The sequence below is a fragment of the Charadrius vociferus genome, unplaced genomic scaffold, assembly GCF_000708025.1.
Source record: "Charadrius vociferus isolate BGI_N301 unplaced genomic scaffold, ASM70802v2 scaffold260, whole genome shotgun sequence".
In the NCBI taxonomy this organism is placed as follows: domain Eukaryota; kingdom Metazoa; phylum Chordata; class Aves; order Charadriiformes; family Charadriidae; genus Charadrius; species Charadrius vociferus.
In genome coordinates this window covers 1,506,978-1,524,394 of record NW_009646410.1, presented here as the reverse complement: position 1 = coordinate 1,524,394, position 17,417 = coordinate 1,506,978, and the positions used below count along the sequence as shown (strand labels likewise).

Below are 17,417 nucleotides of genomic sequence, written 5' to 3'. Positions count from 1 at the left end.
CTCCCCCCCCCCCCCCTCAGTAAATCAATCTTTTTTTAGGTTGTAGAATAATTTAACAACCCCCTCTCCCACTAAAACAAGCAGAGCACTGTAACACGAAAGGCAGAAATGAGAGCTTGACAGACATTGTCCTGACTGACTCAATTAAATTTTTTTTTTTTTGCTATTCACAAATATCTCCGAGGTTTCAAACTCTAGTTTCAATTTGTTATGGGAAGTACTTTGAAGTGGTTGGAAATTCTCCTGAGACAGCTACTCCCAGCTTCCACTGGCAGGCTTTATCAAGAAATACTTTAATACCGATTAACAAAAAGGCTCTAGAGAACAGGGAACTTTGCTTCAAAGCATGTGAATAATTTTTTTTTAAAAATATTTACATTTTATTCCTATGTACATTTAGCAAGCACAAAGCTTCACACTTATCCTTCAAGGATGTACTTGTACAGCTCAGAAAGTCATGCAAAGTCAATTTACCAGGAACGGTGCGCTGATCCATGCAAAGGTGGACAAAGAATTGAGATAGGCAGATTTTTTCAAAACTCGGAGCTCATTCTTTCGTATCTCCAACACTTTCTCTGAAAATGATGGTTCCCAAGCATACAGCTTCAGCACCTTTATGCCACCCAGAATCTCATTCATTAATTTAATGCGGGAGTCTTTGTATCGCATTTGTTCTACCTAGGTTATTAGTAAACACAGGAGACAAGAGTGTCACAGGAATGACTAGAAGAGAGCTTTCAACATGTTGTCTCACAGCTGTGATGGTCCTTGGGCTATTTCTAAAGAGGAAGCAAAATGTAATTAAAGAAAGCCAGAATGTTATCAGTAAACTTACAGTGCAAGTCTATACCTCCAAAGAAACAAGTCAAAGAAAATGGCTGAAAAGCAGAGCATAAAATCTTTCTACTCACCTTCACTGTTAGGGATTACATTTTCAAAACCATCTTAAAGAAAGATTCAGGCACTTCACAAAAATACTACCTTTCTTCCTTTGATTTCTTCAGACTTTTTGCACAGCTGTATTTCTTAGGGCATCCCTTGAAAACTGGTTACTCCTAGTTTATTTTTTTCTTATGCATTAGAATACACTGCTTCATTCAGTTACTTTAAAAAATAAAATCAAATCCTTGCTCAGCTGTATAGACAAAATGAAAAACTGCACTCACACACATCCGCACCAAGTTATGCGGCTCTGAGCATCTTATAATGGGCAAGGGAGAAAAGGAATGTTAATACCAACATGTCAGCATTCAAGAGATTTAATGGGAAGTCTGGATGTCTCTTTAAGACATGTAATAATACCACTCTGTTACTAAGGCTGTGCTTAAATGTCATAATTTATATTAGTTTTCCAACTTTTACCTTTTTTACATCAACAGCTTGATTATTTTTTTTTTAAATCTTCCAAACAGTCACTGACAGGTTGCACAGCACAAGCCACTTACTAGATTTTTCTAGCACAAAGCCAGAGGGCACTATTATATTGTTTTTTTCAGCCTTCCTTGACTAGAGACGACTAAAACTATACAGAAAGGAATAAAGAATCCTTTTATTTTAACATAATAACTAAAATTTAGCCCAGCTCAGTAGCTGTGAAAATCAACACTGGCTATTAGCATAAAAAACAAGCTGCCAGATTTCAGTTACCATCTCTGAAAAAAACAGTCATTCACAGCTTAAAAACCAGCATTTATTTGCCCTTTCTTGAGACACTCCTAGAAGAAGCTATCAGGTGAAGGGATACGGAGACAAAGAAACTTCTTGCTAATCCCCAAAGCTGCTCCAGCAGTATGAAGAGCCACTGACTCAATGCCACACCTTTCCCTTAAATAGCATTCAATTCACTACGGAAAAAACTATATGAGAGGATACAGTTATTAAATATATCAGTACAATCTTACTCATAAGTAAATTGGGGCAAATGGCAGCTCATTAATGGCCAAGACTACCACTGATGCCTTCATTTCCCATAACACAGCTGCCAATTCAGGCAGCGGCACCTTCTCTGCTGGCACCTTACCTGGAATGCTCTGGTCTTCATTGCTATTGCAGAGTTAAATGGGATAAGTAAAACCATCACGGCAACTCCCGCCAGCACAGAAGGCCCTAAAGTCTTGATTGAAAGAAAAAACATAAGTTGTTGTTGTACCCAAGTGCTGCTGTTCCCTATGGTAAGCATTAAACAACAGGAGGTTAGAGAGAGAGAAATGTATGTTTTACATAGACAAGTTGAACTCCTCCCAGCGAAGTGTTCTGATTCCACAGAACAACTGTGAGGAGGAGACAGAAAAATATGACAGCATCCACCTTGAATTATTATTGTGCTCGTACTGGTGATAGCAGAGCGCTTTGTGATCTACCTGTTAAGTGGTTTCCAGTGGGAAGGGAAAATAAGTTTGCACTAATGCAAATAGAGAGCTACTGAGCAAATGTAGAAAGGGAACAATAAGCCACACAGAAGGAATTTTTCCTTTGACTTCTCTCTGACCTACGGAACTGTAATTACTGAAGTAACCTGGTACCCTCAATGCGAGTAAAAGCACACAGACTGCTAGCTACCAGAGTTCAGCTTGCCAGTGGAGCAGTAACTCATAGAAAGCTGCTGCAACTTAATGGCTTTCAAGTCTCAATCAATATGGTTATGTTGATGCTACTGTTTTATGCAGTAGAACAGATTAATTGCATAGAAACATTTTAAGGATGAAAGCCAGTGCTCAAACTGAATCTGGAATAAACCAGAAACAACTTCACTGTAGCAAAGAGAAAATTATAGTTATTCCAGGTGAGATTTGTTTCATGTTGACTTGCACAAAACTTCTTTATAAGGCATGATATAATTTTCATACGCAGCTTTCACTTCCTATGTCCAGGTTTTTTTCCGTTTAGTTTGGTTTTTAAACCATTTCCCTCAAGCTCTCATTCGTATCAACTACTGGGAACACTGTGATGAGTCCAAGACTGATCCTATCAAAGCATGGTAGGGACAGAGGAGACATCAAGGCTATCTTTTGCTTCAAATGCCTTATCTTGCATACCAGCTGAACACCAGTATAAGCCATTATACTACAAGGCAGAACAATAAGTTTCTAAAAAAGCAGTCGTGGGTCAAATTAACAAAAAAATAAGCTTGCACACCATTTAGACAAATTCTGAAAAAATGTGTCAATGTCTGTACCTGCCAGAGGAAATACAAAGCTAGAAATATCTGGAGTGGTGCAGACCACAACATGTTCAGGAAAGTCACTAGGTCCATGAAACGTTGGGCATCCACTGACATCAAGTTGACAATTTCTCCAACAGTAGATGAGCGCTTCGCTGAGTTTGTGATGACTAAGGACTGAGAAATAAGAGATATTGAGTAGATTCACAAACTTGCCATGTATGGAGAAACACAGAGAAGAAATCTTCAATTATTAGCAAAACAAGACGCCCCCGAGAAAGTGCTTCTCCAACAAGAATAAAATAATGCACACCTACATCAACTCCTAATCGCCAAAGAACAAGACTTCATGAAATGGTTTGCTTGTGAGCACCTCTGTCTCAAGCAGTATGTAGCATCCTGAGGAAAACCTAGTTGCAGCTAATCAACTCATAAGCACAAACACGCTATTCTCCTGGATCCCTGTTCTGAATATTCAAAGTGAACCAATATTTGCATGTGACCTAGCAATACACCTACATTAAGTTGCTGATCACTAGAAAATTCTGTAAAGTACAATAGAGGTACTCCTAAAAACTCACCCCGAAAAACAATCTTTTCTATTCCAGGAGGCTATTCTTCAATACACCTGCTCTCCTCTGAGTATGTGAGAACTGAGGCCACTTGCTGGTTTACACACTGGTGTTCCAGCCCATGAAATGCTTCCAGTCTTACCTTTCGGTATATCACTCCAGTGATCCCAGTTCTCAGCCTCATCCCAGTAACAAAGCAGTACTGGAAATGCTGGTGAAGTATGAGTGTCTGCAGCACAGCACAGATAAACATCAAAGTCGCAATCAAAAATCCCCACCAGGTTGGTGCATCTTTGTTCTTAATGAAGCCAATTAATACACTGTTTTTCAGAAGATTAGGGAAGGAAAAGGAAAAAGAAACAAAAATAAAAAACACATAGCGAGTTTAATGGGACATAACACAGCTTCTCTCAGCTATGGCATCCTGCCACATCCTCTCTCTAACCACAAAAAAGTAAACAGCTCTCCAGGATGCAAGCTGAGTTACGATTTCAAACATTGCAAAGATGCAACAGCAAAACCTTAGGCTTTGCCAGTGGGAAAGTCCATTTGCAAATGAGCCTGTAGAAAATGAAATATGACCAGAAACTCTAAGTTTCCCCCGAGATCCAGCATTTAAACACACGGCTCACTGTCTGAGCTCTGTTAGGCAGCCCCCCAGGGCAAGAGGTGAATGATAGGACACAGTAGGACAGTGTAGTAAAGCAGGCAAAACCAGCTTCTTTCCCAAATCCTTTTCAAGCAACCCGAGTGCTTCTGCCTGGGGTGTTTTCCCACATAAAATCCAGATTAAAAGACATCCTCCTGGATGGATGCATAAAGAGTTCTTCACTCCTACTTTTTTGGTAAAATGGTAGTACCATTAAACTGGCTGTATCATCTTTTATTAATAAGCCATTTCTTAGCACACACAGCTGCTCTCCCTGCGAGACCTGCACACTGTCATACAGCAAACAAGCAGAACAACACATGGCGATGTCCAGTGTTCTCAAAAATCACATTTGTGATTTCAAACTACTGACTAGAGTACTGAATTATCAAAATATGGGAAGAACTGAGATTTGACTCCATGGTTCAAATAACCAGCAGGAGGGAAAATACACCTGGAAACTACAAATCAGACCCCAAAGCCTTGCGTTAGAAGCATGAGGTCGCTACATTTTTCTTCTTTCAGTCCAGAGAGATATTCCTTCTGCACTGCACCATTCAGTCACGCTGTAAGTGGACATTTTCAGGAAAAACTCTTCCTTGTAGTCCCCACATGGGATTCAGCAATCTTTTTAGTAACATAAAACTATCTTATGCGCAACTTGCCAGACAGCCATGTCTTTTTCGTTTTCTCTTACCACTAGCAGTGCATTTCCCAAGACTGCCGGAATTTAGACTTGAGAAGAAATTCCCCATCATATGCCTTGAGATATCACTGACAACATATCCAGGAATTTATGCAAATTTGAGAAATTCCCAGAATAGATTATACTTAATGTGTTCTCAGAAGGAAGACAGAGTCCCTAGTGAAGAGGAGGCAGGTGGAAGAAGACAGACTGTAAGCTATTAAATGTCACCATACTGGGTCGGACCCTCTTTTTAGCAAATTTCTGGTTATGTCACAAACCACCCACAGAACAATGTGATCTCAGAACACAGCTCCACATTGGCGTTATTTTAAGAGCCACTCATACAGGAGCAGGGACCTCTCTTCTCCCCTTCTCCACATCCACCTGTGGCCTCCATCCAAACTCCATTCCTCTCTCATGCATTAACAGGACTATGTGCTTTTCCATTGATTTGGTAACAAAAGACAATTGTTTGATAGAAATGCTGGTATTTCCACTGTTATTTTCTTCTTAGTTAATGATTATCTGGTGAAATTCTCACTTTAAGAATAATACTAACAGAGAAAAAAAACGTGGAGATCATACAAATTCCTTTATGGATTGGGCAACTGGTCCCCCTGGAGATGGGAGGTACAGGTGTTCCTCATCCAAGGAGAGTTTGAGGACATACCACTTTTGTCAAGATCTCACCTTTTTTTTTTTTTTTTGGTAATAGAACTGTAATTTTATTTCACATGGAAATTTACTGCAACTGTGCCTTGCACATTCTCATTGCTATGCACAACTAAGAACACATGAACTCATCTTAATGGTCCAAAATCTTTCCCAGATGATAGCAGCACGGCCAAAGAACCACATACTTGAGCATCACGCTTCATTTGTATATCAAGTCACGCTACAGCTGCGGCCACCACTAACACATGTGGGTATCAGATGTACAGAGCAAGCAGTACTTTGCTTTGATTTCACAAATAATCCTTTAGAAAAGGGGAGAAATTGGTTTGGACTGCTGCACAGAGCAACAGGTAATTTGTAATTCAAAGCTGTCTGTTGGTGATGGGCGATTTACGAATCTTGCATTTCAGTGATGCTTGCCCAATTTACAGCTTAGTCCACAATAAAGAACTCCTGTCTTATGGCATTTCAGTGGGAAGGTGGGGGAGCATACACATGCAGCACTGTGAGGGAAACTAGTCATGCATTTCAAAAATAAATACTCCATGCCAAAGCCAAACTTCCACTGGGATTGCACAGAGAAACTACTCGCATGGTAAACCAACCTTAACAGCTGAGGGTTGACGAAAGAAAGTAGGTCTTGTATCAGCTTGAAGAAGGAGCCGATTAAGAAGTATGGCCCGAAGGTCCTCAACAGAGCTTTGAGAAAGGAAGGCTTTCTATTGTGCTTTTTGTCTCTGATCAGAACTTCTGCTTCTTCTGGACCATCACCAACATGATTCAGCATATGGTTAGATTTCTTCATGTACGTCACGTCTTCTTTCCTAGGGGAATGAAATAAGTAATTAGAGACAACTGACAATGAGAATATCATTGCCCTACGTGTACAGCACTGCACTACCATCAAAAACTCTGCTCCTTTCTTTGCTGCTCATTAACAGCAAGACTTTCAACAAGATCTAGATGCGCTCAGGGATAGGCCACTCTTGTCTACACAGTCTTGTTTTCTTTTCTTTTCCTGCAGTACTTATGAGGTGTACTTCATAGGCCAGAAAATCAATCACCATGGGATAAGAACATAGCCCAAAGGAGTAGGAGATGAAGGCTTAACTTCCTTTGGCAGATGATAGAACTGACCTTGAATCTCCAATTTCTTGTAAAGGAATCCTCTAACAGTTAGTATTTAAATACCACAAAAGGCACCCTCACCTAGTCCTAGTCTCACCTAGACTGTATTCGTTATTCAATTAGTAGCTGTACTAAACCTTCAGCCTTATCTGATCACACACCTGCTTTCAGAGTAGTCTGAATCCCTCCAGGGAGATAAGCATTGAATCACATGCCAAGCTAAGAGAGGAAGCAGGCACAGCCCTCTCAAAATACAGTTTTGCATTCCTGGAAACTTGAAAGAGTACAAACCATAGCACCTCCAAAGCTGAACCATCTCTGAGATCTGGGCCACAGCTGTCCAAGGTTCTTCCAGGACAGAAACTTTGGGTTTAGGTGCCTAAATTTTACTCAGATGACAATTTAAGCATTTAAACCCTGTTTGGCTGTATCCCTTTCTTACTTTGTGCCTCTCTTTCTCCATCTGCAAAATAAACCAACAAAAGTGACCTCTTCTGCAAAGCTCTGTTGAGACTGACTGATGAAAAATGGACCCAACAGATCCATGCTGCTCTCCAGGTCTCTAGATGGGTTTTCTAGAATCACTTCTCGGTGCCTGACTCCTGTTGCCTATCAGTAAAGAGGGGGTGCTCTGGAAAATTATTTCCTCCATTAATTGCTCTCAAAGAGCAGCCTGGCAGCTTTTCTACCATCAAATACAAAATTGCTGTTGTTTCTTGGGGGCCATGGGACCTAGAGAACAATTTCCTGACTGTCAGCCAGGAAGGTTAAGTCCAGGTGGAGCAGGGAGAAGGAAATTAGTCTGGGGCACATAAGCCTTATAAGAAAGGACAGATGGAAGAGAGACCTCAGGAACAGTGAAGACTTACAAGAAGGCATTTGAAAAATAACTTGTAAGTACTACCAAGTGAGGTTGGATTTATGATTCCTCATAAAGAGTGTTCACATTTTTGGAGCTGGCTGGCTGCACAGTCAACTAATTCCAACAGCCTGTGAGCATTCAGAATGATCACTGTGGCTCAGGTCCACAGGTAGAAACTTGTTCACATCCTTTCAAACAAAGGCATGTGCAAATCCCAATTTCTTTGCAATAATGTTTGAGGGCAGGGGGAGAACCTAAACCAGACATTTTCTTTTTTCCCCCCAGACAAGAACAAACAGTGTTGCCTTTGTCCTTCCAGATCAAACCTGGAGAGTTTATGAGCAAAGCTTTACTTTTCTGGCAACCAGGCTGTTAAACTCATTGAAGGATTTGAAGAAACAAGACTACTTGCCCCTGGCTTTGTGCTATTAAAAATGTTTATTACAGTGACCTAACAGCCACGCAATAGTTCTCTCACAGCAAAAAATCCCAAAGGGAGAAAGTACTCTTCTAGTGTTTACTACGGGTAGCTAGGTGAGGTCAGGTTTTCAGAAGTGTGTGGGACTGCTCACACCCAGTTTTTTATCAAAGCAAAAAGCATGTGCTTAGTTTCCATTATTTATAGCAGGGCAGATAATAGATGCTGATTATCTCATGGGAAAACACATAGCTTTCCAATAGTGATGACAAGGCTCTGCATCTTCAATTTGTCTTCATAAGCACAATCTCAGAAGCTAACTAAAAATGAGGCAAAATAGCTTCCAGCTCTCTTCTCCACCAGCACAGCTCTAAAGTTCTCAGAAGCAACCGCACTTATCAGTAAAGTGAGTGAGTAGAGACTTCAGCCATACATGCCAAGAGAGCAAAAGCAAAGGAAAAATACTCTTTGCATGCTTTGTTTTATATAGTAACAACTTGAATCTAAACTGATCTCTCCTGTAACTCATTAGTAGCAAATGAATTATTAGCAATTATTTAACAGTAATTTGTAAGACAGCTGTGAAGCAAAATGTGAAAAAGGCTTTGTTGGTTTAGGAACAATAGAAATGTGATAGTCATTATAATAAAATAAGTTTAAAGCTTTAGCTATGCCAGAGTTGCAACTGATTAAGTTTTTTTAAAACAAATTACTACTATGTACACTGCAAATATTTTCCATAGCACTTTCAATACATGTACAACTTGACACAGCATTTTTAATGCCATAAAACCTTGCTCAGAGCAGATTTAATGAGAAGAGTTTAAAAAAAAAAAAAGTATTTACAACAGCTCTCAAGCAACTACCACTAAAGTTATTTGACATGAAGTAACCGAGAATACGTACTTGTAATAGAAGAATAAGCAGAGCCATGAAGCTTTTAGAGTTACGCGAAACCCAGCAATCTGGAGTACAGTGATTTGCTTTGGGTTTGCTCTTTTCCCCACCTTAGAATCATTAATATAGCTGCCACAAAATTTTACCTGAGCTAAACACAAGCCAGAATTTATGGTTAAATTCACTGCCAACTGGCCCCGGTTTGTATGAATAATTTCCAAAATGCAATGAATCCCATGACAAAACTCCAGGCACAGCTTCTGGTTTCCTAGGAAAAGTTTTCCTGGATCCTAGGCACCTCTGCACAATGGCTGTGCTCCTACTATATAAAAGCCTGAGGGAGCAAGATTTATGTCTGCACAGCAAAAGACCAGAACCCAGACAATGCACATTATTCCACACCGTAAAAATAGAGACATTAAGAAAACAAAAAACCCCCAAAACCACAGCACACACAGAGCACTAGTGGACAAGCTGCTGGTGTTAGCGCTGGAAACCTTTCAAATTTTAGCTGCAAAGTGGAACTCTCCACATCATAACCAGCCTTGCCAAGGATCTTACAACTCTCTCCTAATATTACCACGTAATAGGGTCTTTCCAATTTGGCAAGGATACGCACAGAAGAGAACAGAGGAAAGCCTCCACATGGAGAAGAAATCTCCACAATGAAAGGAAATGGAAGTGCAGGCCTCCTCCTTATTGACATTTTTCATTTGAAACTCGCTATTATCACACCTATTTGCTTGGAAACATTTTGGACGTTAACCAGTGGGAGAAGGAAATACAGTTGCACAATAGACAGTTTCTTAAGATTAGATTAGCACAGAACATGCAATAAAAAGGATATCCTCTCCAGCATGGATGTAACTATATGCAAATTCTGACCCTCATGCCATTTCCATCAGAATTTTGCTGCTACCTTTCTAGGCAACAGGAGTGGGGTCTCGGCTCTTAAAGTGGGATGTCTCTTCCCCTCCTGCCTTTCATGTGTTTTGAGTTTCCTATCTTTACTGCTAGGAAGTGAAGAGTTGCTCACTGCTCAGAGCCTTAAGGCTAAAAATAGTTATCAGGCCAAAAAACTCATGATGGGGACGATGAGGAATTCCTTTTGGTTTCTGGTGCCTAGAAGTCGAGCGCTAACATGCCAAGGAGGGAGGCAATTACAGGGTTAGACATTTACCAGCTCAGTGATGGAAGTCATTCATTTTCTACAATCCAACCAACTCAATCCCTTCTGCTTACGCATCTTCAGCCCTTCTCCACTTGGTAAACGGCACTACCTGCCCACGTAGATTTTAAGCACCTAGTTAAAAAGTGTGTAGGTGGTACACAAGCCCTAGAGGGCTCCTGCTTGCCTCTGCCTAGACATATTAAAATAAGCAAATTTGACTGTTAATATTAATGAAGAACAGATAGGTTGAAGAGGTTGGTGCCATTTTTAGTTGGCTCATTTTCAGGGCTGAGTAGCTTATTAATGTTGAAACGACTCAGATCAATCTCCGTTCGCAGACTTGTTTGTATACTTACTGTTTGCACTCTGCTTTTTCTTTGTCCCACTCTTTACTTAGTTGTTGTACAATAATTTTTGAAGTATCATCTTCATTCAGCGACCACAAATCTTTATCTTCGAGGGGCCTTTTGTAACCAAGAATTGCCATGCTGCACATATGGAGAAAACATTCCAATTCAGTTTGGCTAATAGTACTTAAAGCATTGCTAGTAACTCTGGGTCTATTAAGTTATCTAAAGCAAGAACATACATCTCCACAGAAAGGGTGATAATTATACCTCCATCTCCCTTTGTTCCTTATATTGATGATTGCAATTAAGGAAAATACATTGTGTAGTTTTGATTACATGTATTTTATTGAAAACATCACTTCAGAAAAAAAAAGGACAATAAAAGCCAACTACCAGAAGCATTTGAATGAAACTGTGGTGTTAAACAAAAACAGCAAAGCTTTAGAAGTGAAAATAACTAAGTCTATCTGGAATAACTGCCAGAGGTGAACGAAATGCAAAAGTGAAGCTCATGTAAGTTAAAGGAAAATCAGATTTCTCTGAAAACTACAGTTCCTCAACTGTGAGAGGAATTTTGTCAAGGGATACAAACATCTAGTTGCCAAGAACCTCGATGGGGAAGCTGAACGTTCAAAACTCTGGAAGTTTAGAAAGATCTCACTCTCTCATTAAAAAGCATTTAACCGGGCTGTTGCCAGGACAATGAAGTTACATGGATAGAAGAATGAAGATCTCAACACCCTCAACCACTACTTAAAAAACCAGTTTTCAATATGACCTTTGACAGTTTTTCCACTTCTGTATGATGGAGTAGTAGTAAACCCAATCTCAAATTTGCATCTTTAATACACATGCCTTTTGACAGCAGTATCAGTTGGTGGTAATCATTTGTATACATAACCCAGTTTACTTTCCCTCTTACACAGAAAATGTCCTTATAAAAATGCATTCACCCATGAACCTCAACAGGAAACAAAATGCTTTCTCAGGTGGGCGAAAGGTTGCCACAATTAATCTTGTGGAGCACAGCCTTACATCTTGGTTTAGGTTATACTCCAGCATGCGATAAGCACAACCAGACTGTATACCCTATTATTCATGCCACAATTGTTGCCACTGCTCTTCAGAGAAGAAGTTTGGGCAGTATGAGCACTCTGAAAGCTGTTTCTAGAAAGGCAATTGCTAGAAGTGCTGACACCACTGTGGATGAAAGAGCATTCAACATCAGCTACTTACTGAGAAAAAATGTCTGTATTGCTGTGTACAACACCTATCACAAGTAGAGTTTGGGGTTGTCAGCTGTCCAACAGCTTGAGAAGAGAAGCTCACCTTGTAAACCACCAAAACGTCAATCTTGACAGGAAGCCTGAAGTTAACTCCGGACATGGATTCTACAGTAAAATTATGGGAGGAAAAAAAACCCAAAATAAATAAAGCAAGATATTTACCATTACTTTAATAAGACGACAGTCTATTTTGGTCAGTTTTGGTATATTATATGGTATATTACATGTATGTACCTATGTCCTAACGAGATATAAAATCTATTTCTTTCATTTCACATGTCATGCAGAGCTCCTTCTATCTTTAAAAATCGTTTTACATAAGTGTGATTTAAAGGCAGTATACGAAGTGAAATGTCATTGTACAGTTTCTGAAATGTTCATTTTAAGAAATGAACTCAACTTCTGCCTCAGCTTCGTTCAAACATAAATCCAATTAGAAAGACCATTTTATGAATTGGAGAAGAAATTTAACCTGTGACACCACTAATATCTTCTGTTAATAATGGTTTTCCGTATCTATTCTCAACACATATAGAACTCGTTTATTAAGAAAACCCTTATAGACTTCAGCTAACTCTAAATGAATGTCAAGCAAGTACACCACCATCTCCACAAAAATCGCTCTTGAAATAATTAATATTACACTTCAACATTCATAAATGTAACTTAAACTGCTGTGAAGCAGCAAGTAGGAGAGCTGCTCTCACTACATAGCTTCCAGTCATTACTGATGGCACATATAATGGAAAAAGGCTTCAAACCCCAATATTAATCTCCATATCCAGTGTTTTGTAAGGGGGTCACTTAACTACTGCAATATCAATGACAATCCAAAGCTGTTTTCAATAACGAGTATTCTCAGCAGAACTATCAAAACATGATATAGCCTCAAAACATAATATAGTAAAATGCAAACAAAGCAAAGTAAAAATACTTACCGGATCTGTATTAACAGGGGAAAAAAATGGAGGCTTTTCTTTAAAACATGAAAGGATCAACTCAATGATTATCAAAGCAAAGTAGATGTAAAACGTGGTAAACCTGAACCTTTCATTAACACGGCCCTAGAGGGAAAAAGAAACACAGTAAATTATTGTTTTTATTGTACTTCCCAGCTCCCCCAACACACACATACTGATTTTTTCACAGCTTCTTTTGGCAATTCCTTTCTTCCTCTACAGTTGAATACTGCAAAGTATTTGCTAGCAGGAATTACTTTGCAAAAGTATGCACGTACTCTGTAACCTGCCTAGGAACATGCTTATCTTCAAGCTTTTCATTAAATTATGTCAAGTTCGAAGTGCTTCTACATCTTCGCTGCATGCAGACACCCTCTGGATTTGGGGCTACATGACATCCTTTTAAATTACCTCCAGGGGTTCTTGCAAGATCATGTCTTAAGCATAGGAACCATCAACGCAGATCAGAGAACATCCATTTACTTTAGTACCTTGTCACTGACAAGCAGTCAGTGTTAAATACTTTCAGAAGAAGCTGCAAAAAAACCACCGTGTTGCATAATAACAGTTCCATCTGCTCTAGAGATATTCCCTTTCGTACTCATCTGCAGTTGACTTCAAACTTCCTGCTGTGAGGGTATGTCCCTTATACAGCTCTTTCATACCCTAATGTAGTTGTGAACGCTCCGATTGTTCACTTAAAACATTTAAACCTTAAGTGCAAAAGAAAGAATATTTGGTACTTGGCAATTGCAGAAACAGGAGAAATATCACCCATACCCTTTCTAAGGCTCTGCACACACGATTTTAAGTTGATTAAGGATTCAAACACTGATAGTCCAATATTTGTACTTATTCACCGTTACTGCAGTTTGAAAATTGACTAAGTAGTGTTTGAAAGGGTCTCACCAGGATTGCAGCTATTTTGTGAAGAAGTTCTGCACAGACTGGCATTTAAGGTTTGATTCAATCTCCGCTGGAATATTTACAACAGCCTGGTATAACAAAATCCTTGCTAAAAGGATAATGCTGTTAATAGTTACAAAAAAGTAAGTATAAAGAAAAATATCACCAAACAGAATCAACACTGATTTCACTGAGGAGAAGCAATCACCTTAATGGTTTTCAAACACTCCTTTTCACTCCTAGCCTTTGATGATCTAATCACTGAAAATCTGCTTTGCCCTACTTAGTGAAATTTGTTTCTGTGAGAAACATAACAACTTCTTACTGTGGGAGAACCTGCTATGTTTTCAAACAGGAATCATAACAGCCCAGGTTTCTTTCCTCTCCCTCCAACTTTCTGTTCTCTATTTACAGCCACGGCTGGAGTTAAAATGCTGTCCTCAGCACATCAGGCACTGACAAAAGAAAGCCTATGGAGCTGTATAATTTGGCCAAGCTGCCTAAGCAAAAAAGGAACTTTACACAAGAAAACGCATCATCTCCAATTACTACTCATCCCTGTTTAAGCATGGCAGGGGAAGGGAGCTGCAAAAGGGAAGGGAAAAAAAAAAAAAAGAAAGAAAGAAAAAAGAGTCTGTTCTAATAGTTATACAGTGTTGGCACAGCCCTCACATGTCTATCAGGTTTCCAGTATCGCTTTGGGCTAAGCAAAATCTGCGTTTTGACATTGCATGAGAAATCCCAGTTCCCTTCAAGTTACATGAGTCTGAGTCAAGGCAACAGAACTAAACTTCGCTTTCTCTCTGGCAAAAGCTGGGCTCAGATCTGACTCCAAACTCGGTGATTCATTCTCTTCACAGAGATGTTAATGCTACATTTCCTGTTCTCCAAGTGCTAACAAGGATGGCATCTTACCTGTGCTGTTGTAGTCATGATCTTAGACCGGAAAGGCCCCACGGCACAGAGCACAGACAAAAACCAGAAGATAATGAGCACTCCGGAGGACTGAACTCCTCTCAGCCTTTCATATTGAATAAGCAACGTAGCTAACAGCTGTAAAAGTAAATACAGGAACACGTGAACACAATCCCGTCCCACTGTTGCCCCTATTCACACACTAAGTTGGCAGCTATTACAGTCATCATCATCGACAACAGGACCTCTTTGAAACAAGGCCCCATCATAACTTCACAGAAGTCAATGGCAAGACGTCCCCTAAGGAAAGCAGTGAATAACTTTATGAATTTTTTTTACTGTTTTCAGAGCCTCATCTCCAGAATTCAATTTTAGAACAGACTTTGCACCTAGGGCTAGGCAAAATTAAATATTAGCTACAAACATTTTAAACAAATATAAAAGCTGTCATTTCTTCAGTCCAGATGGACAATCATGACTTGTCTAGAAAATAAGACTTTAAAAGAATCTAACCAAGGGAGTTCAAAACTTAATGAGCAAATTTTACCGCTCCATTTTTCATACAACAGCCACAAACCTGTTTGTCATCCCAGCCACAGCAAATTTGGTTTCTGCTTAATGGAGGAACAACCACCAGATAAGAGACACAGTTTTACAAAGTCCAATATGATACTGAACAATGCACAAGCCATGCTCTATCATATCTCCCTGTTTAGGCAAAGTCATATCCAAATTCTCTCCATACCTGGATCACAAGCCTGGAGAAACAGATGAGAGCAAGGTGGGACGTAGAAAATTCTCTCCATTATAAAGATTTTAATTTACATAGCTGAATCTACATGACAGAGATATCTGTAACTGCAGTCTTTTTGGTAAACAAAATTTGCTTCTGTAATACAAGTACTAATAGTTCAGTTAAAAGAGTACAGGACAAGGCAATGAACGCAAAGGAACCGTTTTCCTCCTTCATCTGTCTAAGAAAGAATTATTCTTATTGGTCACAATAAACAGAAACTGGTACGAACCACAGTGATGCCAACGATCAATGGAGTTACAAAATAGACTGGTGGAGGCGTTCTGTTTTGCAGGAGCTCGTGGAAAGAGTAGAAGAGATCTGCCCAGCTCACGCACCACAGCAGGACACCGAACAGCTGAAAGTAGTCAAACAGAAATAGCATTTGATAAACTCATCTCCAGGGGCAGTCAGAGGGCCAGCAAAACCGTTAGGATTCACAGATTCCCAGCAAGACAAAGCTGTGTAAACAGAACACCACTGCTGTGTTGATCAGCTGCAGTCAGGCTAATGGAGCCATCCCACTGCACTCAAACCAAGGATCCTGTCTCAACTGCTTTCCAAGGGATTTGCGAACACAACCAGGAGAAAGACTAATATATATTTACCTCGTTTTTTTCCCCTCAGTTTTGATTGGAAACACAGGGGGGAGACAGATTAAAGGCAGACATGTCCTGAAGCAGAAGCCTGGAATTTTTCTCCAGGAATACCCCCAGTTCTCTCCTGGCCTACGGGAAGTAACTCGATCACTTTCCTTAGACATAGCCATTTATAAACCAGAGGTGCTGTTGACACCAACCATCTCTTAAGCACAAGATGCAGATGAAATCACATAGCTATTGGGTAGGTAGAGTGGCTTGAAAAAACACCTTCTCGTGTTTACTTTCACAATGAGATGGAATTCTCACTAGACATACCTTAAGGTCTTTGTTTTGCAGCTTTCAGTGATTTAAAGGTTAAATAAGGGTGAAGCAGCATCGTTTTTGGCTTAACAAAGGGGTGAACTCTCTTCTGCCGAGCAGTCAACTCCTCTCCCTACCCAGAAAGGTGGGCTCACAAGATGGATTCTTTTACAGATGAGCTATCCTTTGGTATCCTTCCTCAGAAATCTGTAGGCACACTGCTGTTTCCAAGCAAGTTCTTCAGTTCCCCCATAAATTAGAGGGAATTTTGTTTAAACCCTACTGCGGTACTTACTTGGATACTGAACTAATGCTAACAAACTCAAAACTGCAGGAAGATCTTACCGTCTTGAATCTGCTCAACATGGAAAGCACAATGTACCCTCTTTTGTCGTGCTTTAGGTAGAGAAGATAAAAGGGTAAGGCACTCCACAGATAAATGCTAGGGATCCACGCTAGGATGGTATTCTGGAAACATGGTGTCAGATCTGGATTATCAGTGTGTATTGAAAGATTTGAATCCTGAAAAAAACAGATGAGACATTTATTAATAGAGAAGCAGAAGCACTGCCAATTGGAACATTTGCTTGAAGAAGTTGCATCCAAATTCTGCTACAGTTAGCAAACGGCCTTAGTAAAAGCTTTTAAAAAATACCTATCCCAACTACTTGTGGTTAATCTGCTATAGTAAAAGGGCTAAGTACAGTTTTAAATACTGGGCAAAACCTAGAAAGACAGACTTCTGCCCTCCTGTATCTCAGAGCTGGACATACATTCCGCAGCAGACAAACCCCTTGTGTTTCTGTCTTTGCTAAGCCTTGGTTATAGGTGCCGATTCTCATTTCTCAGCTATTCCCAGCCTGGAGTGTAACTGCTAAACAAAGCTCTTGAGGCAAAATCCTCGACTTGAGAACTCATCCAGCAAGCATGTCCAGCACTAGAGAAAATTATCAGATTCAGATCAACTGTATGCTGACCTGGGAAACCCCTTCCATTTACGACTAAAATTTTGTCCTTCTTATTCATATGCCTCCAACTATAATTACTGCCTTATTCTAAAGGAAGTTAAAAGAAATTTATTGTACA

The 17,417-nt window shown here is 39.8% G+C and overlaps 1 protein-coding gene across 1 annotated transcript in view; it reads right to left on the bottom strand.

Moving 5' to 3' along the window:
• Window positions 1–16,847, bottom strand: part of ABCC3 (ATP-binding cassette, sub-family C (CFTR/MRP), member 3) — a 35,344-nt gene extending 18,497 nt beyond the window's left edge. Inside the window, exons 1-11 of the mRNA XM_009879697.1 lie at window positions 16,677–16,847; window positions 15,662–15,787; window positions 14,637–14,774; window positions 12,795–12,920; window positions 11,900–11,961; window positions 10,577–10,708; window positions 6,350–6,568; window positions 3,875–4,052; window positions 3,176–3,337; window positions 2,021–2,113; window positions 475–678 (exon numbers count right to left, since the gene is read on the bottom strand). Of these exons, the coding sequence (XP_009877999.1) occupies window positions 475–678; window positions 2,021–2,113; window positions 3,176–3,337; window positions 3,875–4,052; window positions 6,350–6,568; window positions 10,577–10,708; window positions 11,900–11,961; window positions 12,795–12,920; window positions 14,637–14,774; window positions 15,662–15,787; window positions 16,677–16,697 (1,461 nt within the window). The 5' untranslated portion in view covers window positions 16,698–16,847. The remainder of the gene's footprint in view (window positions 1–474; window positions 679–2,020; window positions 2,114–3,175; window positions 3,338–3,874; window positions 4,053–6,349; window positions 6,569–10,576; window positions 10,709–11,899; window positions 11,962–12,794; window positions 12,921–14,636; window positions 14,775–15,661; window positions 15,788–16,676) is intronic.
• Between the last annotated feature and the right edge of the window lie 570 nt (window positions 16,848–17,417).